We start from the raw sequence: 24,026 nt of genomic DNA, 5'->3' as shown, positions 1-24,026 counted from the left end.
AGCAGCTTCAGTTGAGCTTAATGAGCAAGAATGAATATAACTGAGAAGAAAAAGGACATGCAGTCAGAAACAGAAATTACTTTTTTTCTCTCGATTGCTATCTAAGCTTGAGAACAAAAAAGGGATTTTGAATGATTAGGAAGCTGTCTTTTAAGAGGGAATAAAATATGACTTGGTTTAATTCTGGGCTTTATTTCATTTCTTGATATGGAGACAGAGGGCCTTTGTTTTTTCTATTAATTAGAGAGTGGTGAGATCTGAATCTCTTCTATGGGAAGCAAAATGGAGTACATATGGATCAAGACAAAACTGGCCTGGAACTCAACCAGAATGCTCCGAGATGCAGGTATTATATAGATTTGCCTTCTCCTATCATGGTTATTTATATAGCCTGGATAATTGCATTTCTACTTCTATCATAAGTAGTAAAAAATGTCAGGATTGATTTGTACTTATTTTTTGAATTTTCTCTCTCTCTTAAGTTTTTTTAAGTCATATGCAAAAATAAACCTTATATCTGATACTTTTCCTTTGTAGGAAAAACATGTAGATATGTTTGAAGTAGTTTAAGAAGCCCAAATGCTTGTGAACAGTTGAGGACAAAGCTTCATTCTCTCTCACTTAGCTCTGGCTAGGATGCTGACAGAAGAACATGGGACATCCAGAAAGAGACTAAGGTGTGTCACACAATCAGAAAGTCATGAGAAAAGAGAAGTCTTCTCTATATACTGGTTGAGAGGCAGATCAGAGAATCAGTATTAGTTCTATCATTTATTGTTCTAATTTGTTGCTTTCCCTCTCTTGGTTTGGATTTCCTTCATTGCCAAAAAAGCTGAAAATACCAACTTTTATGGTTTTTGTAAATATCAAATAACATTATGAATTTAAAGAAGTTATTATGGTGTCTTACACATGGTAGTCACTGTTTTTGCTTTGATTTTGACTGTTATCATTACATCCATAAATAGTTCATCAAACATTGCTCCAGACTGGGAGATACTTCTTGATTATATATATTATCCTGATTATATTTCCTTGTTTTAAAAAAGGCTTATTTATTTGTTTGAGAGAGAGAGAGAGAGAGAGAGAAAAAGAGAGAGTGTGTGTGAGGGGCAGAGGGAGAGGGAGAATCTCAAGCAGACTCCCTGCCAAGTGTGGAACCCAGCTGAAACCAAGAGTTGGACGCTCAACAGACTGAGGCCACCCAGGCGCCCCATGATTATATTTCATTATATTATGTATTATGGAAATTCTTTAAGCCCATATATGAAGTTATCTAAATAAATTATTCCATATCTTAAAGTGTGGCATAAGTTTTGGTTCCTTTTTTTTTTTAAGATTTTATTTATTTGAGGGGTGCCTGGGTGTCTCAGTCGGTTAAGCATCGGCCTTCAGCTCAGGTCATTATCCCAGCGTCCTGCGATGGAGCCCTGCATCATGATCCCTGCTCAGTGGGGAGCTGCTTCTCCCTCTCCAGCTCCCCCATGCTTGTGTTTCCCGCTCTCGCTATCTCTCTCTTAAAATCTTAAAAAAAAAAAAAAGGAAACTCCCCTTTCCAACTGCTTATTTAAAAAAATTATTTATTTATTTGAGAGAGAGAGAGAGAGAGCGAAAGCACGAACAGGGGGAAGGGGAGAGGGAAGGGGAGAAGCAGACTCCGCACTGAGCAGGGAGCCTGAGGCAGGACTCGATCCCAGGACCCTGGGATCATGACCTGAGCCAAAGGCAGATGCTTAACCAACTGAGCCACCCAGGCACACCTAGGACTTGATTTCTTTCTGAAGAAAGCTTTGATCACTCTAACGCTCTGGGTATCTTTTTTTTTTTTTAAAGATTTTATTTATTTATTTGACAGAGAGAGACACAGGGGGAGGGAACACAAGCAGGGGGAGTAAAAGAGGGAGAAGCAGGCTTCCCTCAGAGCAGGGAGCCCGATGCGTGGCTTGATCCCAGAACCCTGGGATCATGACCTGAGCTGAAGGCAGACGCTTAACGACTGAGCCACCCAGGCACCCCTGCTCTGGGTATCTTTTTTGCTTCATGAATTCTATGATTCTACTACTTACTTGACATTTTTTAATAGTACTTTTTTTTTAAAGATTTTATTTATTTATTTGACAGAGAGAGACACAGCGAGAGAGAAACACAAGCAGGGGGAGTGGGAGAGGGAGAAGCAGGCTTCCCGTGGAGCAGGGAGCCCGATGCGGGGCTCGATCCCAGGACCCTGAGATCATAACCTGAGCTGAAGGCAGATGCTTAATGACTTAGCCACCCAGGGACCCCTATAGTACTTTTAAAATTATTTCTATTTTTGTGTATGTGCTAAAATGTAAAAGCCTTAAGGGTAGTGGATATTTTAACATTTTAACATTTCAGTAAGTCTCCAGTGTCCTGTAACAATGCATTGTGCTTAGTAGGCATCTGGCAAATGTTTGTTGGTTAATTACAGATGATTATGATAAAAGGCAAAATAAACGATATAGCAAATTTATAATAACTTATAATAATATGCTAATTGAGTCATGTAAGTACTGCAAAAGGAATTAGCGAAGAGGGAGATATGAGGAGAGGGATTTCCATGGAATATGGGACTTATAACCAACTGCAGACATGGGAAAAGATAGTGAATATGATATCAGTACACTGCAGAAAATACTATCATTATGATGGGCTTCATTACATTCTGAAGTGGCATTGTGTTATAAAATCATAGAAATGTTAGACTTGGAAAAATTACTTAGCACCACTCACCTCAGCCCCTTTATTTTACAGATGATGAAACTGAGTTTAAGAAGTGAGTCAAGTTGTAGGATCTGATCACAGCTCTTCTTCTTCTTCTTTTTTTTTAATTAAGATTTTATTTATTTGACAGAGAGAGACACAGTGAGAGAGGGAACACAAGCAGGGGGAGTGGGAGAGGGAGAAGCAGGCTTCCCGCTGAGCAGGGAGCCCGATGTGGGGCTGGATCCCAGGACCCTGGGATCATGACCTGAGCTGAAGGTAGGCGCTTAATGACTGAGCCACCCAGGTGCCCCTGATCACAGCTCTTCTGATTCCAAATGCTCTGTTCTTTTTGCCATTCCATGAACCATGAAAAGTGAACATGGCATGCGCAAAGATCTACAAATACAAATCTCATAAGTTTTTTTTTTTTCCTATATCGCATTAGCTCAACCATGTTTAGATTCTGCAGGGAAAATCTCTCTTCTGGCTTGTCCTTACTTCATTATATGCTCTCATAGCTCAAGCTCTATGATCACTTCCACTTCCTGAGCTGTGCTACAATAGCTGGATACATTTAGAGTTTCTACATTATCTTTTCTCTTGAGGAGGAAAAGGTGAATATGATTTGATAAAATGCAAAAGAATGAGGCTAAACCTAAGAGCATTAATGAGACTGATAGCATTGCATATAGAAGGCAGTCAAAGGGATAAGGAAAACAAAGATCATCATAAATTGCCTGAGTTTTGGGGAACTCCATGAGCAGGAGTAATAAACTGTGAGGGAAAAATCAATGAGCTCATTTCCATTTCTTCTTTCTTCTCTTATGTTATTCCAGGGCATTCCTGGTCTGCCTCTTACAACCCTTCTAATTCAGCAGATTTTGCTTAAACTTCTCTTATCAAATCCTAGGGAATTTTAAGAGACTAGGGAGTTAGAAGTAGTGCTTTGTAGCAATGAGTTACTGCCTATTTTCTGCAACTACAGTTTAAGGGGTTATATTAGATGCGTTTTGGCTTTGTGAAGTAAGGCAATGTTTTTTCTTTATAATATGAAACTCATGCATTCAGCAACTCCCCACAAAGTTGATTTTCTCTTTACTCCCTTTTGCAGGTAAAATTAGTGTCACCTCTGCTTGCAGAAGCAATGGATGGAGCCAATGAATCTGTTGTATCTGAATTTGTGTTCCTGGGACTCTCCAATTCATGGGAGGTCCAGGTTCTTCTTTTCTTCTTTTCCTCTGTGTTCTACATGGCAAGTCTAATGGGAAACCTCCTCATTGTGTTCTCTGTGAGCACTGACCCTGCCTTGCACTCTCCTATGTACTTCCTGCTGGCCAACCTCTCCTTTCTTGATGTGGGGGTTTGCTCCATTGCAGCCCCCAAAATGATTTATGACCTTTTCAGAAAATGCAAATCCATCTCTTTTGGAGGTTGTATATCTCAGATCTTCTTTATTCATGCTATTGGGGGCACAGAAATGGTGTTGCTCATTGCCATGGCCTTTGACAGATACATTGCCATTTGTAGGCCTCTCCACTACCTGACCATCATGAGCCCACGGATATGCATTTTTATTCTGGCAGCAGCCTGGGTCCTTGGCCTCATTCACTCAGTGGCCCAATTGGCTTTTGTTGTAGACTTGCCCTTCTGTGGTCCTAATGTACTGGACAGCTTTTATTGTGATCTTCCTCAACTCATTAAACTTGCTTGCACAGAGACCAATAGACTGGAGTTCATGGTCACAGCCAATAGTGGACTCATCTCTGTGGGTTCCTTCTTTATACTGATTATTTCTTACATCATCATTCTGGCCACAGTTTGGAAACACTCTTCAGGTGGGGTATCCAAGGCCCTCTCTACTTTGTCAGCTCATGTCGCTGTGGTGGTTTTATTCTTTGGACCATTAATCTTCTTCTACGCCTGGCCCTTCCCCTCATCACACTTGGATAAATTTCTTGCTATCTTTGATGCAGTTCTCACCCCTTTTCTGAACCCGGTCATCTACACATTCAGGAATACACATTCCCCTCATCACACTTGGATAAATTTCTTGCTATCTTTGATGCAGTTCTCACCCCTTTTCTGAACCCGGTCATCTACACATTCAGGAATAAGGAGATGAAGGTAGCAATGAAGAAACTCTGTCATCAGCTTCTGAGTTACAGGAGAATGTACTAAATACTATAGAGATCAAAAAAATTTTTAGCTGTACACTCAATAACAACAGAAAAAATAAAGTGATTGAAATTTTAGATCTCTATTAATTTTACATACTAGGTTACATTTAGGTATTTACCATGTCACTGTGTATGTCTAGTATCCTAACTAATGATAAAGGGAGTTAATATTGGGACTTCTGTGTTTCAGACCCTGTGCTGGTTGTTTTATATAAATTATTTTGTTTAATATTTATGAAAACTCTGTGTAGTGAGTATTAAGAAATGTTTATTGTTTATCCCTCTTTAATTACTATGGAAAATATGTCAAACCAAAGTTAACACCTTAATCCACCACTTCCAATTGTCTTATCCCTCAAAAGGTGCCAAACAGAGAATGTGTTCAACAATTAAGTGCTGGAAATTAGCATGTTAGTCCTTTTCACTGTTATACTTTCTCTGCTTTGAATTGGTTAACCTCCTTTACTCAAACTATCTACCAAATTGCCGTAATGCCAATTGGTTTGACTTTTTTTTCTTCTAAAGTATCTGTTTGTTTCCTATTACCCCATTCCTTTGGTCACCTAGAGAACTGTTGATTATATAGTGGAATTGTGGAAATTTAGAACTGGAATTTGAGATCATTTGTTCCAACCTATTTATTTTATAGATGATAACAGTCAGGCACAGAGATGTTAAGTGATAGATTCAAGGTGAGAATCAGATCTCCACACTTCCCTCCCAACTTTATTGAGGAATAATTGTCAAATATAATTTATACATTTATTTATTTTTCTTTTAAAGATTTTATTTATTCATTTCAGACACAGAGATACAGAGAGAGAGGGAGAGCATGAGCAGAGAGAGGCAGAGAGAGAGGGAGAAGTGGGCTCCACGCTGAGCCAGGAGCCCGATGTGGGGCTCAATCTCAGGACCCTGGGATCATGACCTGAGCCGAAGGCAGATGCTTAACCATCTGAGCCACCCAGGCGCCCCTATAATTTATACATTTAAAGTGTACAATATGATAACTTGATATACACATGCACTGTAAAGTAATTACCAAGATCAAGATAATTAACACATCTAACACCTCACATAGTGAACTTTTTTCTCTTCACTTTTGATTTTACAAAAATCTAGGCTCACTTATTAATTTCGATTCTTGAGCTTTTCATTAATAGACTATTCCTCTGGCCTGCTACTTCTGACTTGGTGATAGCAGAAGTAGCACAACTGAGGTCATGACTCTCTTCATTGGTATCGGTTTTGTATGATTATTTGTTGTTTCCAAGTTCTTTATTTACAGGCTAACAAGAAATTTCTGGTTATTTTACAACTGCATGATTACTTCATCACTCATCCATGGTCTCATTCATGGCTTTCATTTATATCACTTACTAAAAATCCACAATTAAACAGTATTCCCCCCTGTGTATTGTTTTCTACTCTAATGAACACTCTAAAGGGTGTTCACCATAACTTTTCTTATTATTACCAAGGATTGGCAGTTACCTTAAGTAAGCTTCAAGAATCTCATGTGTGAATATTACTGCATTCCTTTATCTGTCTCTGTTAGTGGGTCATAATTTCTAAGACAGAACAGCTAAGGCACTTTAGAACTTTTGGGACCCAAAGATAATATAGGCCAGAGACAAATCTTTCTGATCTTTAAACAACTAAACTATCAATTTAGAAACTAATAACTATGATAAAATTATATTAATGCTTACTTATTTTATTTTAATTTTTAAAGAAGATTTTATTTATTTGACAGAGAGAGACACAGCAAGACAGGGAACAAAAGCAGGGGGAGTGAGAGAGGGAGAAGCAGGCTTCCCGCTGAACAGGGAGCCTGATATGGGGCTTGATCCCAGGACCCTGGGATCATGACCTGAGCTGAAGGCAGATGCTTAACAACTGAGCCACCCAGGCAACCCCAATTATTACTTATTTTAAAGATTCTTTGAAAGTGCCACATATATACTCATATTCTTGTTAGTTAGCAAATTTTGATAGATCTTTGTGATGAATCTATCTTTTTTATTTTTTATTTTTTTAAAGCTTTTATTTATTTATTCATGAGAGACAGAGACAGACAGAGAGAGGCAGAGGGAGAAGCAAGCTTCCTACTGAGCAGGGAGCCCGATGCGGGACTCGATCCCAGGACCCTGGGATCATGAGAATCTATCTTTTTTTCCAAGATGTTATGGGGCGCCTGGGTGGCTCATTTGTTGAGTGTCTGCCTTCGTCTTGGGTCATGATCCTGGGGTCCTCGGATCAGGCCCTGCGTGGGCTCCCTGCTCGGGGGGAAGCCCACTTCTCCCTCTCCCAGTCCCCCTGCTTGTGTACCCTCTCTTGCTGTCTCTCTCGCTCTCTCGCTGTCAAATAAATAAATAAATAATTAAAAACAAGATTTTATTTATTTATTCGAGAGAGAGAAAGAGAGTGAGCATGAGCAGTGGGGAGGAGCAGAGAGAGAGAGGGAGAAGCAGACTCCCCTCTGAGCAGGGAGCACGACAGGTGGCTCTATCCCAGGACCCTGAGATCATGACCTGAGCTGAAGGCAGATGCTTAATCAACTGAGCCACCCAGGTGCCCCTGAATCTATCTTAAACCACCAACAGGTCTCAGACTTCTTTTATTTTCAGTTTACCTATTTTTTAATAGTTTTTATTTTAATTCCAGTTAGTTAACATACAGTGTTATATTAGTTTCAGACTTCATTCAGGAATTTATTTTGTTCTTCTACCTTCACTTTTCTTCTGATGCTATTTTGGACTTCTTTATTTGTAAAATATATATTTATTAGGATAATTACAGGTTAAGACCTTAGCTTAACCAAGTAAGAGATATTTCTTTTTGTCAAAATTAGCCTTAGGCTGATGATTGTATGAAATTGTTTCTTTTCCCTCTTGATAAGTTTTGTTTATACTTCTCTTTCTCCTCGTGACCTCATAGAGTGCTCCTTTGGATATCAGCCTTACAAATATTATGTGATTCTTTGACTTTCTATTTGATATATGGAAACTTAGATGTGCAATCACTCCAAATAAAATTCAGTACAGGATTTATCATCACCTTGATTGCTCTTAACTGTGTCATTTACAAGCCTGGTTGAAACTGTCATAGCTCCTCTCTCATCCAAAATGTTCTGACTGGCTTTTTAAAGCCCATTCATCATTTTGTCCTACTTTCACCACCTCCACCATCACCAACATTTATTGAGCATTTATGTGGTGGGTACTCTCTTAAGTTGTTAACATACATTAATTTATTTAATACAGCAATCAGGTAGGTAATATTATCATTCTTATTTTGTAGATGATTTAACTGAGGCACAGAAAGATATACTAACTAGCCCAGGGACAAAGAGGTGGTGAGTGGTAAAGCTTGGTTGCAAAACCACACAGCTTCTTCTCCAGTATCCCTGCTCTTAATCACCACACTTCCAAGTTGGTGGGTGTCTCTTACCTGTCCTTCTAAAATCTGAACATATTTTTTCTCTCTCTACTTAATAACACAAAATAAATATAAAACATGCATCAATTCAATAAAATATGTTTTTGTGTCCTGTCTTTTAAATCTGTCATTAAAAATATCCATCTATTTACTATTCAAAGGGGCTGAGACTCAGAGGTGATTTATGTAATAAAATGACTTTATAACTCCCTTATATTCAAACAAAATTATGCATGAGTGGAGGGCACTGCACCATCTACTCCTCCGAGATAGTCCAGGACAGAGTCATATTATTTGAGGAGAAAATTGAAGCCTGAGTGGACACCTCCTGGGGTTCCTTCCTTCTCACAGAGCCAGACACTTTGCAGTTGTCCAGGCAGAGGATGAGCCAATTTTAATAAGACTGTTCTACAGAAAGCTGAAAATGACTTAACAAATGATAAACTATTTACTGATTCTATGCCATTAGGCTCCTCCAAAGTACTCGAACAAGAACTTAAAGAAAAAAAAAAGAACACTAAACTTCAAGTACAGCTCTTTCTGGCATACGCAAAGCTTCCTCTTAGTTAACTAGAATGAGGTTGTTTGGAGGTGGTTTCTGCATCACATTAGTAGGTATCAAAATAAAATTCTATGTTTTAACAATTAGTGGACAGGGATTTATTTTTATTCACTTTCCCAACTTTATTAAGGTATGATGACAAATAAAAATTGTACACATTAAGTTGTACAATGTGATGGTTTGATCTATGTATCCATTGTGAAGTGATTACTTCCCAATCAGTTAATTAACATATCCATCACCTTAGTTAAACCCCTCCTCTTTATGTGAGAACACCTGCAATCTACTCTTTTAGCAAATTTCAAATATACAATACATTATTATTAACTGTAGTCACCATGGTGTACATTAGGTCTAAGGAACTTATTCATTTAGTAACTGAAAGCTTGTACTCTTTGACTAATATATCCCTTTCAGCACACCTCCCAGTCCCTAGTAACAACCATTCTATTCTCTGGCACTCTGTTGCTTATTTTCTTAGATTCTCTATATAAGTGAGATCATGAAGTATTTGTCTTTCTGTGTTTGGTTTATTTCACTTAGTCTAATGTCCTCCAGGTTCATCTATGTTATCACAAATGGCAGGATTTACTTCTTTTTAAAGGCTGAATAATATTCCTGTGTTTGTGTGTGTGTGTGTGTGTGTGTGTGTTTAGTGTGTGTATATTTAACCACTCATGTGTCAATGAACTTAGGTTGTTTCCATATCTTGTCTATTGTGAATAGTGTTGAAATGGACATGGGAGTGCAGATATCTTTTTGAGATAGTGATTCTTATTTCATTTGGATATATACCCAGGAGTGGGATTTGCTAGATCATATGGTAGTTCTATTTTTAATTTTTTGAGGGATCTCCATTCTATTTTCCTAGTGATTAATACTGTATTATATTCCTATCAACAGTGTACAAGGGCTCCCTTTCTTTCCACATCTTTGCCAACACTTGTTATATATATATATTTAAAGATTTTATTATTTATTTGTCAGAGAGAGAAAGAGAGAGAGAAAGAGCACAAGCAGGGGGAGTGGCAGGCAGAGTGAGAGGCAGCCTCCCTGCTGAGCAAGGAGCCCAATGTGGGACTCAAACCCAGGACCCTGGGATCATGACCTGAGCCAAAGGCAGCAACTTAACCAACTGAGCCACACAGGTGTCCCAACACTTGTTATCTTTTGACTTTTTGGTAACAGTCATTCTAGTAGGTGTGAGGTAATATCTTGTTGTAGTTTTAATTTGCATTTCCTGGATGGTTAGTGATTTTGAGCATCTTTTCATATAACTGTTGGCCGTTTTAATGTCTTTGGAGAAATCTCTGTTAAGGCCCTTTGCCCATTTTAATCAGATTATTATTTGGCCATGCAATTGTATGAGTTTTTTGCATACTCTGGATATTAACCCCTTATTGGATGTATAATTTGTATCTTTTTTTCATTCTGTAGGTTACCTTTTCATTGTATTGATTGTTTCCCTTGCTGTGCAGAGTTTCTGAGTTTGATTCAGCCCTACTTTTTTTTTTATTTATTTTTTAATTTTTTATTGTTATGTTAATCACCATACATTACATCATTAGTTCTTGATGTAGTGTTCCATGATTCATTGTTTGTGCATAACACCCAGTGCTCCACGCAGAACGTGCCCTCCTTAATACCCATCACCAGGCTAACCCATCCCCCCACCTTCCTCCCCTCTAGAACCCTCAGTTTGTTTTTCAGAGTCCATCGTCTCTCATGGTTCGTCTCCCCCTCCGACTTACTCCCCTTTATTCTTCCCCTCCTGCTATCTTCTTCTTTTTCTTTTTTCTTAACATATATTGCATTATTTGTTTCAGAGGTACAGATCTGTGATTTAACAGTCTTGCACAATTCACAGAGCTCACCATAGCACATACCCTCCCCAGTGTCTATCACCCAGCCACCCCATCCCTCCCACCCCCCACCGCTCCAACAACCCTCAGTTTGTTTCCTGAGATTAAGAATTCCTCATATCAGTGAGGTCATATGATACATGTCTTTCTCTGATTGACTTATTGTTGGTGAGAAATTTCTATCCCACAGGAACTCCAGGCTCTTTCAAATCAAGTAAAATGGCTGTGTCTCTGCCTCAGTGTTCTTGAATATTCTTTGGCAGTTAGGAGGCTGGTCTGTCCTGCACACAGGAGACTCTAGAAGGTCATGTGGCTTAACCTAGTCTCATATATAGTATCAGGATGTAAACTCATTAAGAAATTAAAATTAATTATTACAAACTGGCTAAATAGAAGACAAATACTGGAATGGGAGAGAGTTGCTGAGTTAATTGGTTCGAGTTAGTAAAATTTGGAGCAACAGCACCATAGAACTCTACAGGACATATATCAGTTCCTTATATTAAGGCTAACAGACTTAGCCAATCAACACACTCACAATGAGTAGATATGGAGCCTCTAGTTAATTGAAAAACATGGTTACAGTATTTTACACCTTCTCTTGTCAAGAGGTAGAGTCTATTTCCCAACCTGAAATCTGGCCTGGTTTCCTGCCTTGATTTGACCAATGGAATGTGGCAAAGATGATACTGCATGAATTCTAGAACTGAGGCATCGTTTGCTTTGCACCTTCTGCCTTTCTTGTATCGCAGAGTTCCTACTACCCTGTAAAGAAATTGGGCAAGACTACTGAAAAATAAAATACCCCTTGGAGAGAAAGGCCCAGCGAAGCCAGCATTAAGGCCCTGGACATGTGAATGAGCCCATCTTAAACCCTCCAATCCCAAACTGCCAGATAACTGATGCCTCATGAGAAAACCCAGGTGAGATCCGCATGAGACCTGCCCAGCTGAGCTCAGCCCTAACTGCCGAGTCAGGAGCAAGTAAAATGTCCTTGCTTTAAGCTACTTTGTCATACAGCAAAGACTCTTTTTGCAGAAGGAGTTAAGGGGACAGTTTCACTTGCCTGCATGGAAAAGATCAGGTTTAAGCTACTATTCTGCCCTTGTTTAAAAGTGGAGACTGATACCAAGTAAGGCCCCTAGAGACCTCAAGTTTTCAGTTAGGCAGAAAGTGAAAGACTGGCTAGGAAGGCTGGGCCACCAACAAGTGTCCCATCTTGTTTTCCATCTTTTTACTGACACTAGGAATTATCTACTTTTTAAATGCTTAGCTAATCTAATGCATTAAAAAGCATCATCCATTTTCAGGGGGAAGATAAAATAAGGTCTTGTGTTAAAACTACCAAGAGTTTGGGATGGAGTGGGATTTAGAAGCATTGCTGGAATAACTGTCAGCTTCCAGGAGGGTAACTCAGAATCAATCGTTTGCTTGGATGAATTGCATCAGTGGGGAGATTCCTGGTGATAATCCCTGTGAAAGGAATCTAACTGCTTCCAAGCTGAGTTGCTTTTTATTAATGTAGATATCATTAACACCAGCATCAGGAAAAAGTCTAAAAAGGACATTTTAAACATATATTTAGAAACTTTTAAGTATAGCAATGGAGAATTAGATAGTGGTCTTTGTTAGAGCAGTAACAGAACCGTATGATTGTTAGGGTTTCTGGTTTTGTCACCACATTGTAAGAAAAATTTGTCTTCCCCCATGTATGTAAAGTAAGAGTGTCAGAAAGTACTTCATAGAGGAAGGAGTTTTGCAGAGTGGGCTGTTGAAGAATGGGAAGAACTGGAGAGATGTAATGAAGGCCCAGGCACTGCAGGCTGATTGAAGAACATGGAGGGAAGCCATGGGCTGGAATATTTGAGTGTGTGTGTGTGAGGGAGGGGTAAATACCATTTGAGTGCCTGTCCAGGGAAGAGGAGGTGGTTCAGCTAGAGTGGGAGGGAGAGGAAGGAGTATAGCAACAAAATCAGCGAATATTTTAGGTGTAGCTTTGATCTTTGCTATAAATTGGAAGATACATTATGAAGATATCTTTGGAAGATTTAAATCCCAAAGACAAATTGTGTAATTTTTCAGATCTACATACGCTGACATTTTGTAAAAGTGAAATTGATAATTTTTTTTATCTTGTACCTGTTCTTTTTAAATTTAATTTAATTTTATTATGTTATGTTGGTCACCATACAATACATCATTAGAAATTGATAATATGTTTACTGCAAGAATGTAAGATAGTGGGAAGAGCTTATAAAGTGAAAAGCAAAAGATCCCTTTTCCTGCATAATTTCCTAGTCCTTAGAGATAATTATTATTAACTTTTCTTCTTGCATATCAACCTAGGCATTGTTAATCCATTTTTTAATTTATTTAATTTTATATATGTAATTTATTTGTATAAATATTAAAAAGCCAGATAGGATAAGATGGATGCAAGATACTGCCCCCTCTCCTCCTGTCTATGTATATTTAGGTGAACTTTAGCAAAATAAATGGCTATGTAGTATACTATAGATGGGATCTACTAGAGATTATTCAACTAGTCCCTTATTTCTACACATTGAAATTGTTTTCAGGCTTTTGCTTTTACAAGCAACAATGCTTTAGTAAACATTTCTGTATCTCTCTCTCTCTCTCTCTCTCTCTTTTTAAGATTATTTATTTATTTGACAGAGAGAGACAGCGAGAGAGGGAACACAAGCAGGGGGAGCGGGAGAGGGAGAAGCAGGCTTCCTGTGGAGCAGGGAGCCCGATGTGGGGCTTGATCCCAGGACTCTGGGATCATGACCTGAGCCGAAGGCAGACGCCCAACGACTGAGCCACCCAGGTGACCTCCCCTCTCTTTTTTAAAGATTTATTCATTTATTTTAGAGAAAGAGTGCAAGTGCAGGGTGGGGAGGGGCAGAGTGAGAGGGAGAGAGTGTCTTAAGCAGACTCTGTGCTGAGCCTGTGGCCCACCTGGGGCTCAGTCTCAAGACCACAAGATCAGGACCTGAGCCAAAACCAAGAATCTACTGCTTAACCCATTGTGCCACTAAGGTGCAACTCTTTGTATCTTTTTTAAATTGAGGTGTAATTGACCTATTCTATCAATTTCAGGTGTATAACATAATGACTTAATATTTGTATACACTGCAAAAAGTTCACCACAATAAGAACTTTCAAGATTTACTCTCTTAGGAACTTACAAATAGCCAATACATTCCTACAGACTCTAGCCACCATGCTGTGCATTAATTACATCCTTATGACTTACTAATTTTATAACTGTATCGTTTGACCCCCTTCACCTATCTCACCCATCCTTCCGATCCCCCTCCCCTTTGGCAACTACCAATCTGTATCTCTTCTTTGTTCACTTTGTTTCTGTGCACACACACAGATATCCAGATATTTTTCTGAGAAGTAGAATCACTGAGTCAAAGTATATTTTGGAAAGTATTACCAACTTGGCAAGTGTTTTATCAGTTTACTCTCCCACCACCAGTTATGAGACTACCTGTTTCCCCATTTCCTCTCAAACCCTGCATTTTGTCAAGTCTTTAAATCCCTGCTGATGTTATAAGAAAAACTAGTGTCTTGCTATTTTAGCATATATTTATTTAATTCAGAATGAGGTTAAGTATTTTTATATATATCAAGAGAGCCAAGTGTAAAGACCGATATTTTCACTTTTACTCTTTCTCTTTTACCGGCATTTATGATTTATCATTGTCATTCCGGTCTCACATTCCTTCTTCTCTTTGCCCCAAGCAGAATGCCCTCCACTGAACCCATAACTGTGTCCCTCTCACTAGATTATTTTCCTTCTATGGGATGGTGCGTGCCATGCTCTGGCATCCTCTACACCTCTCTTTCCTTCCTTCCTTTATTTTATTTTATTTTTTTTTAAAGATTTTATTTATTTATTTGAGTGAGAGAGAATGAGAGATAGAGAGCACGAGAGGGAAGAGGGTCAGAGGGAGAAGCAGACTCCCTGCCGAGCAGGGAGCCCGATGTGGGACTCGATCCCGGGACTCCAGGATCATGACCTGAGCCGAAGGCAGTCGCTTAACAAACTGAGCCACCCAGGCACCCTCCTTCCTTCCTTTAAATAACTCATCTTGCCTTGCTAATTCATAGCTATGAGACATTTACATATCAGGTCTTCAGAGAAAACTTACAAAGATTTTCATAGACCTTGCCAATGTGGTCATGGATATGGTAACACTATACTGTGATATGTCCAAGTTATGGAATGTACTGTCACTGCATTATTTCATGTAGTTAGGTAATTTCTGAAAGCCTATTAATTCGTAGTCGTTTATGAGATATGACTATGAAACAATGACAGGAAAAATACAACAGAACTATCAATCTAAGTAAGTAAAAGGATCCTTATTCTTTCATTTGCCTTCCGGTGATGAAACACGACGAAGATATCTGAATTGCTTTGTGACCGAAATGGTCTCCAAGAGCACACATCAGCCTTGGTCTAGTTTTCTGACAGTGATTGAATTGCCCAAGATTAAGATCCGTGCCATTTCTCCTACATCAGTTTCTCCTTACTCTCCTCTTTCAGGTGGTAGGAGCGGTGTCACTGCTGACAGACCATGGATGAAGGCAATCACTCAGCGGTGTTGGAGTTTGTGTTCCTGGGACTCTCCACCTCACCTGAGATCCAGCTCCTTCGCTTTCTCTTTTCCTGTGTGTACTATGTGGCCAGCTTGATGGGAAACCTCCTCCTCCTGCTAACTGTGACCTCTGACCCTCGTTTACAGTCCCCCATGTACTTCCTGCTGGCCAACCTTTCCATCATCGACTTGATATTTTGCTCTTCCACAGCTCCCAAGATGATTTATGATCTTTTAAGAGAGTGCAAAACCATCTCTTTCGGGGGCTGTGTAGCTCAGATCTTCTTTATCCACGCAGCTGGGGGCACTGAGATGGTGCTGCTCATTGCCATGGCCTTTGACAGATACGTTGCCATATGTGAGCCTCTCCACTACCTGACCATCATGACCCCACGGAGGTGCATTTTTTTTCTAGTTGCTTCCTGGATCATTGGCTTAATTCATTCAGTGACTCAACTGGCCTTTGTTGTGGACTTGCCTTTCTGTGGGCCTAATGAATTAGACAGCTTTTTCTGTGACCTTCCTCGGTTTATCAGACTTGCTTGCAGAGAGACAAACAAATTGGGATTCATGGTTACTGCCAACAGTGGCTTTATTTCTGTGGCCTCCTTTTTAATTCTAATCATCTCTTACACCCTTATTTTGGTGACTGTTCAGAAAAAATCTTTGGGGACTATGTCCAAGGCCCTCTCCACTCTGTCAGCTCATGTCACTGTGGTTGTTTTGTTCTTTGGGCCATTAATCTTCTTCTACGTGTGGCCATTTCCCACATCACATCTGGATAAGTTCCTTGCCATCTTTGATGCAGTTCTCACTCCTTTTCTGAATCCAGTGATCTACACTTTTAGAAATAAGGAGATGAAGGTGGCAATGAAGAGACTATGTTCTCAGTTTGTGAATTAGAGTAAAGTCTCTTAAATATGCAAAGGATTTGGGCTTTGCTTATTTGAGAGACTTAGAGATCATGGTTTTTTTTTTTTGCATTTGTTTATTTTATTTATTTATTTATTTATTTATTTATTTATTTATTTATTTATGAGAGAGAGCAAGAGAGAGCACAAGTGGGGGGAGGGACAGAGGGAGAGGCAGAAGCAGACTCCCAACTGAGCAGGGAGTCAGATGTAGGACTGGATCCAGGACCCCAAAATCATGACCTGAGCCGAAGCCACACACTTAACCAACTGAGTCACCCGGGCGCCCTGGTCAGGTTTTCTTATCTCACCAGTGGTCTTACCTTGATATGGTGCCAAATAGAATTAGTATAAATGTGAAAAAAATCCCCTTTGAAAGGCAATATGTGGCTCACTGTTCATTTTCTAGTTTCTCCATGTTAAATAGACTCTCTTACTTTAAAGATAAGGATTAATTTTTACTTCATCTGATTTGTCTTACTATATAGCTCGTTTGTTTTCTATCTTTGCAGCTCATTATCTCTTAGATTCCCTCATTGTTCTATTGCTAATCTGGTTTTTCAGGGTCCAGTTAAGGAGTAATCATACCAGTTAATTTGAAAGGAAAAGTTTGGTGTAAAGAATGGTTTGCTAAGTAAAAGCTGTTAACTAGATTTTGAAAAAGGATGAACTGTGAGATATCACAGACATAGCATTTGTAGGAAGCAGGTCTCACTCCTTGGGATGGAAAATGAAGGAAAGAAGTTAGAATTACTAAAACTTAAAAATAAAAAGCTATTAAAATCTTGGAAGAAGGACCTGTGGAGTTGAAATTCACATATCTGAGGAGGGACTGCTGCTTGGCTGGTGCTAAGGTCTCTGAGCTTAGAGGAGGGCAGGGACACCACCCCTGATGCAAGGGTGCTGCAGGCTAACACAGGTGTTCCTGAGGAGGGTGTGATGAGGTGACCTCCTCTAAGGTTGGAACGCAGCTGCTGCCTAGGAAAGAAACCAAGGTTGCTGAGGTGAACTGTGTGGTTGGGTGATGCTCACAGGCGTGGTGAGCAGAAAGGAAGCGCACAGCAGCAAACAGGAAGGAGCAAGGAAGTACTTTCTTCCTCTTCCAGCCGTGCAGTCTCCCTCTAGTGCCCCCTAATGGCAGAGCTGGCCAAAAAGAAATGAGTTTGCAGAGCCTCAGCTCCTGCTTCTGGACAGAGTACAGAAGGATAGCTTAGAGCTGAGAGATAATAGTTCATAGAGCCCACACAGTTACTTAGAAAATTATTAAAATTCAATTAGGGAGGATCTCATGGTTTTTTAGCTTTAAGGTAAATCATCTCATAGAGTTTCCCTATTTTAAAAAGTTTCAGGTACTGGAAAATTAGTTAATTAGCTCAAGATCCTAAAGGGACTATATGGAAGATTAAAATCCAGAGTCTAGGTTGCCAGCCTCCTGGTCCTTTCCTGCCTTCTGTCACTTTAGATCTTATTTCCTCAGTAGCTAAGTGTCATGTATCCACTGGGCTGTTAAGTTGTCAATGATGGGTACCCGTATATTATTCACCTTGTGTCCTGAATGTCTGTTTGCCAAATTGCAGAGCTTCAACAAATGTTCATGAATGATTTCACTTAATAAATCTATTCGGCCTTATTTTTAAATTTCTCTTCTGATTTCTTGTTTCATTTAAATAGAGCTTTCATTCTGGACAGTTTTAGTGTTACCAAGAAGTTGCCAAGGTATTCCAGGGAGTTCCTATGCAGCCCTCGACCAGCTTCAGTTTCAACCGTTTCTTCTAATGTTATCATCTTATATCTCTGTGGTCCATTTGTGGTACACTGAGAGATCAACACTGGTACATTACTATTAACTTGACGCTAGACTGTATTCAGATTTCACCAGTGTTTCCATAAGTAGCCAGATCCTGGAGACCCCTGATATTCTAGGCATTCCCTTTTCACATCTGATTCATAAGAATTCTGGGGAAAGAACTTGGGTGCCAGGTGGAGCCCCAGTGGAAATATGACAGTGGCTGTATTCTAACCAGTGTGCATATATTTTAGAATTTTAACAAATATGTTCATTACACAGCTGTATTTCAGCTGAAATTAACATTATTGGAAAATGGGTGTTGGAGAATTTGTGGCAGGTGACCCCAATACTTGTATAATCATATGCAGTGGCCCTGAGGTAATTTGGGTGTCTGCCATTAGGTATTAGTGATCAGATAGTCAAAAAGTTGTGCATACCCACCATAGATTACTATGTGATATTTGGGAATAATAGACCTGATGTCCACATAGCAACTTGGGCTAAGTGAAATAAAACATTTAGAATGGCACATATATTTTATATGTATGTGCATAGAAAACATTCTGCGTGTTTTATGATAGCAAATGGAATACTGTCGTATGATTGCAGGGTTCTTGTCTCACCAAGTCAAAGAATGAATCTCATGGACACAAAAAGGTGAAGTGGAGTGAAATTTATTAAGTGAGGGTGAGAACAGAAAGGAAAGAAAAGGCTCTCTGGAGTGAGAGGGGTCCCAAATGGCTTGCCACTGAGGGCTTTTAGTGTCGGCCTTTTATTGAGAACTGACTGGGAAGCTTGTGCCTTGAGATATTTGTGCTGTCTTGGTTTGTTCCCTTATCTCTTATTCTGCTCTGTTTCAGAGTCTCCACCTGCCAGGAACAGTTTCAGAGCCTAGTCAGGGAGTAAGGAGCCTCCTAGCTCTCCTGCTTTTGACTTAGCCCTTTCCCTACTCATGGGACAGGATCTGTGGGCAGAAAGAGCTGTACTGAGATTGTGAGGAGTGACTGATTGTATATTTTTTAACTAGTGGGGGTAGGGATAGCACCAGTCTCCAAGGAATCTGGAAGCAAGGCTTTTAGGACCTTGAGGGGCCAGCTTCTGCCAAGATAAGGTTACTTTTAAACATTAAGACATTAAGGCAGCCACAAGTTCCTTGAGGAAGGTCACGCTCTGCATGCTTCAGGTATCTGTCAGTGGGCTACAAGCTGTAAGATTTTATTTTATTTATTTTATTTTTAAAAAAGATTTTATTTATTTGACAGTGAGAGGGAGAGAGAGCGAGAGAAAGAAAGTACAAGCAGGGAGAGTGGCAGAGGGAGAGGGAGAAGCAGGGTCCCCACTGAGCAGGGAACCCGATGTGGGGCTCGATCCCAGGATCCTGAGATCACGACCTGAGCCGAAGGCAGGCGCTTAACCAACTGAAGCACACAGGTGCCCCTGCAAGGAGATTTTAATTTAAGCTGCATTTCTTTTGCCTTTATTTCCCACATCAATACCATGCTACACTTAAAATACACTAGAATGGTTGCCTCTGAGGAAAAGGAATTAGAAAGAGAGAATGGATATTAATGGGAATAAATAAGTAAAATAAGAGAGGGACCCTCTGTAAATCAATGCTGATAACGTACCATGAACTGAGGGATATGATTACCTCAATCTCTGCGCTTGAAGCTAAAAAAGATAGACACAAGTCTTGTTACTTTCTCTTAATATTTTGAAGTGAAGTTTCTAATTCATATTATAGGAATATGATTTCAAATAACAAGCACAGTAAGGGACAATGGAATTATTTCAGTGACTGGATTTTTTGGTGAAGTTCAACAAATACATTGATTGTCCCCTTGATTGCAAGACAGTGTACAAGCTGTTTTGAAAGAAGCAAATATGAGTGAGACAGAGCTGTATCTTCAAAGTGGTTATTACAATGCAGTAAATTTATTATTTATAAGAGTCACATTGTATGCTCTTTTTTACTAGAAGTTTTTTTTATCTCATTCTTTCACTTGCCTAGTTCATTTACATTTAGAGAAAAATCTATATTTATAAGGCTGTTCCATATAATTTGTATAAATCTCTTGGAAAGTGAATATTACCAAATTATCCAGGGATGCTTTTATTATTCATGATAGGATTTAAAGTGGCAAAAAATTTTGAGATTAATTTTCTTAAAGACTCTCGTGTCATTCCTTGCCCCTTGTGACTCATTATCAACACTTCCCTTTGTTGCTTCAATCACAGTGAATGTATTTTTAGGAGACAATTTTCTTGATTAAATGACTTGAGTTTTGCAACCCCAGCTCACAACAGCATTAGTTGGTCATCCAGTTCAGTTATTTAGCTATATTTTCCATTTTTAGAAACACTTTATATACCTCTGTGTGTTCGCGATAATAGTCTGTGAATAGCTCCAAGGGAAGGATGGAGTGAAGCTGACAAGAGGACGAAGGTATTAAACTAGATAAACTTCAATGACAAGGAAAACTCAGGTAATGGTTTGCTGTTTGTCTATTTCAATTATGTTTTGGCTCAGAGGCAGGAAGAAACAGGTGGTGGTGGGGAGGTGATGAGCAGAGCAGGAGAATAAATACAAATGGTTGTCAGCATGAATAACTGAATTAACCTTAAGTTTTAACTAGGATTTGGAAGTGACTTGGAGATTCAAAGATGCAACTGAAGGTATACTGCAGAGTCTGGAGTCCACACTGTGGTCAGGACCAGGATGCAGGCTAGGTTGTTAACTGTACCAAGGGATCTTTAGGGAAAGTTACTAGCACTAAAATTAAATACCAATATGTGTGCCATCATAACAAGCTTACTTTACCTCTATCTTTAGGGAACGAAGAAATAAAGAGAAAGTTCATTAGGTATATGTGATAAGTGAAATTAAAAAAATAAAACCCCCATTTCATAGAATCACGATGGAGAAAGTATAATTAAAACCTGCTTAGAAGAAAAGTATCTAGGGAACTAACTCATCCTAAACTAAACTAATGTAGTGTAGGTTAAAATTAGGTGGTGGAAGGATGGAGAAAAAACTAGGGAACTAAATATGTAATGTTCCACAACCAGTAATCAATCTTCCTGATTTTGTTTGTGTTTTTTAAATGTTTGTTAGAATTTTTTCTAGGTCACTGCAGTGAGATGTTTGGTGGTGAAATGGGGGTGGTTAGGCAGAGTGCCAAAGATGAAGACATAGAAGATAATCCCATGGAGGAAGACTAAAGGAATCGAGGTGGTTAAAACTAAAGGGCACAGACAAGTGATCTTTATTTGCTTTTACCAAGTTCAAGGATATCAAACATTTATCTGAGGGAGTTGCTGATAATGTCTTTATGTTCACAGAGAAAGAATCAAGTGGCCATCAGCTTACTTAAAAGGATGAGAGATTTTCTTTTCGTAAGGATGAACCTTTGGACTATTATGTTAATAAAAAGCGGGATGCCAAGGAAGAAAATGCATTTTCAAACCATGTGAACTGTAGAGAAACTGACATGTCCAGGATGGAGAAACAAAAGAAAGGAACTGTGTCAGAACACATTTTTAGATCTCTTCCAACTGAGTGATTTTATTAATTGGGGATAATGAACATCTTTCTCTCTTTTTTTTTCCGGAACATTTTAAAATGTAAAATTCCCATGATTCTATTGTAAGGAGTTCCCCAATTCTGATTCCATTTAACTCAAACATTTATTTATTTATTTAAGATTATTATTTATTTATTTGAGGGAGAGAGACGGAGAGAGAGTGAGCGCATGAGCAAGGGGGAAGGGCAGAGGGAGAAGGAGAAGCAGGCTCTCTGCTGAGCAGGTAGCCCGATGGACATGGGGCTCGATCCCTGGACTCCAGGATCATGACCTGAGCCAAAGGAAGGTGCTTAACCAACTGAGCCACCCAGGTGACCCTAAATCAAGACCTTTAAATGATAATTCCATAAGGAGGGCACTTGATGGAATGATGGAATCACTAAATTCTACCCCTGAAACAAATAATACACTATATGCTAACTAACTTGAATTAAAAAGAAAATAAATGATGATTTCATTAAATGCTGCAGAATCTGGGTTTTCTGCATACCATGATCATTTACATAGTCTAAATAAAGAATCGCTGTAATTCGTGTCGTAATTCTTGAGTGTGATAGCTAGACAGAACTAGAGAACTGAGAGTGGAATATCTTCGAATGGCAATGGCCTTAAAGGAGCAGTGCTGTTTCCATGGAAGTCTGCAATGTCCCAAGGTGATTGAGCACCCAGAATCTAGTGTCTCTTTCTAGAAGCTGTTGAATAGTTGAAGACAGGACCTGGGTAAGTTTCCAGATCTCCCATTTGTGAGTTGTAGTATTTTGTCTTTTTTGTTCTTTGAGGGATCTAAAGTAGGTACCTTTTGTCTTTGGCTCATTTATCCTTCTATTCTCAGATTTAGCTCTCATTTCTGGAGTCTGGCTCTCCCCTCCTGAGCTCATCTGTTCTTGCCCTGTCTTCTGCAGCAACCAATCCAAGCTCATCCTTCTTGGGTAATGAGTCAGGTTTAAAATGAATCAGTTATTTCTTCATTGTGGAAATCATTTCTTGCACACATAAGATCTCAGCGAAGGAGAGCCATTGGGTAACTTGTTTGTCTATAGTAGCATGATATGGCACCTTTCCCTCAAGCAAGTAAGTAAAACTAGGGGATGCAGTATGTTAGTCAAAAGTTAAGGAATGCAGTATGTTAGTCAAAAAGAAAGCAACTCTAATGCTAGTAAGAAGCAATTCTGAGCCGCTGGACTTTTGAGATTGCATATCTGAATGAGCTTCCAGTCTGCTATTTCTTACTGTTTGCCACAATTTTCCCTCTAACTGACCATCTTGGACTCCTGCAGCATTCAAAAACCCAATTTCCTGTTGTCTTCCTTTTTGTCATCTTTCCATCAATTTCCTTTCTGATTTTAAAAATGTATTCTACTTTCTTTTTCTCCAAAATTGTCCTTCTTACCCTCTGGTTAGACTCTAGTTTTATGGAAGCTTTACACAGAAATATATATATATGTGTGTGTGTGTGTGTGTGTATGTATATTTTTTTTCCTGATTGACTCAGTAAATCCTTTATTGATTTTGTTAACCCTATTCCTTACAAACTTATTAATAGTCAGGTTTATCAGTATTTGTTTTATCTTCTCACTTGTTATTTTATTTTCTTTTTTTAGAGAGAAAGATAGAGTGTGTGAGCAAGTGAGGTGGGGGGAGAACAGAGGGAAAGGGAGAGAGAGAATCTTAAGCAGGCTTCATGCTCAGTGTGGAGTCTGACGTGGGGTTTGATCTCACGACCCTGAGATCATGACCTGAACTGAAATCAAGAGTTGGATGCTTAACCGACTGAGTCGACCAGTGGCCCCATCACTTTTTTGTTTTGTTTGTTTTTGTTTTTGTTTTTGCTCTTCACATTTCAATTTGGAGGAAGCACCACTTATATTTTCAGGTCATAGTATATTCTCATTGTTATTCCTACTTCATGGAAGCCTTGGAAGAGTTTTGGCTAACACACTTTTCCCTTTAGCGATCAGAAGGAAGGCTTTTTGCCTTATTTTTCTGCCCATTCCTAGAAAAATTTTGATTAGTTAGTTCATACTTCATGATATGGAGGTTTGGTTTTAGGTCATAAAACAGCTTAAACAACTTTTACTTAAAATTGTCCTGCTAACTGCTGCCTAATACTTGTTGAACGAATGAGTGAATTAGCCAAGAAATCCACCCAGCATCATTTCTGAGCTGCTTTTCAGTCAGAATGAACAACTATGGTACACAATTCACCCCAAGTGTCTTGTACCATATTTAAGGAGATAAAACCCATGCATATTTATCAGAAAACCATTGAAAAATTACTGTGACAGAAATCATAGATGTAAAAATTCAGATAAAAAATAAGTCAGAATACTGAGAGGAGACTCTGTGAATGTGGAAATTGA

At 39.1% G+C, this 24,026-nt stretch overlaps 2 protein-coding genes across 2 annotated transcripts; both read left to right on the top strand.

Moving 5' to 3' along the window:
• Window positions 1–3,859: 3,859 nt before the first annotated feature.
• On the top strand, window positions 3,860–4,902 carry LOC114221388 (olfactory receptor 4F3/4F16/4F29-like). Its single transcript, XM_088025078.1, has 2 exons — window positions 3,860–4,731; window positions 4,827–4,902. Exons 1-2 carry the CDS (start codon window positions 3,869–3,871, stop codon window positions 4,900–4,902), a joined length of 939 nt encoding a protein of 312 aa, XP_087881204.1. The 5' UTR covers window positions 3,860–3,868.
• A 10,459-nt stretch (window positions 4,903–15,361) lies between these two features.
• On the top strand, window positions 15,362–16,300 carry LOC114221378 (olfactory receptor 4F6-like). The gene is given in 1 exon segment (XM_028119497.2): window positions 15,362–16,300. A coding segment is annotated over 1 exon segment (939 nt).
• Window positions 16,301–24,026: the final 7,726 nt, after the last annotated feature.

This window comes from Eumetopias jubatus, unplaced genomic scaffold, assembly GCF_037043125.1.
Source record: "Eumetopias jubatus isolate StellerSeaLion01/CBP00866 unplaced genomic scaffold, mEumJub1_p1.0 scaffold_7, whole genome shotgun sequence".
Taxonomy (NCBI): domain Eukaryota; kingdom Metazoa; phylum Chordata; class Mammalia; order Carnivora; family Otariidae; genus Eumetopias; species Eumetopias jubatus.
Note: the sequence above shows the minus strand (reverse complement) of the source record. Positions and strands in the feature narration are given on the sequence as shown.

What these genes read in the sequence shown, in the direction of transcription:
- LOC114221388 (XM_088025078.1), top strand. Translation starts at nt 3,869, where the DNA reads ATGGATGGAGCCAATGAATCTGTTGTATCTGAATTTGTGTTCCTGGGA. An exon ending in CTGAACCCGGTCATCTACAC is followed by an intron (nt 4,732 to 4,826) that starts ATTCAGGAATAC and finishes GGTCATCTACAC; the next exon opens with ATTCAGGAATAAGGAGATGA.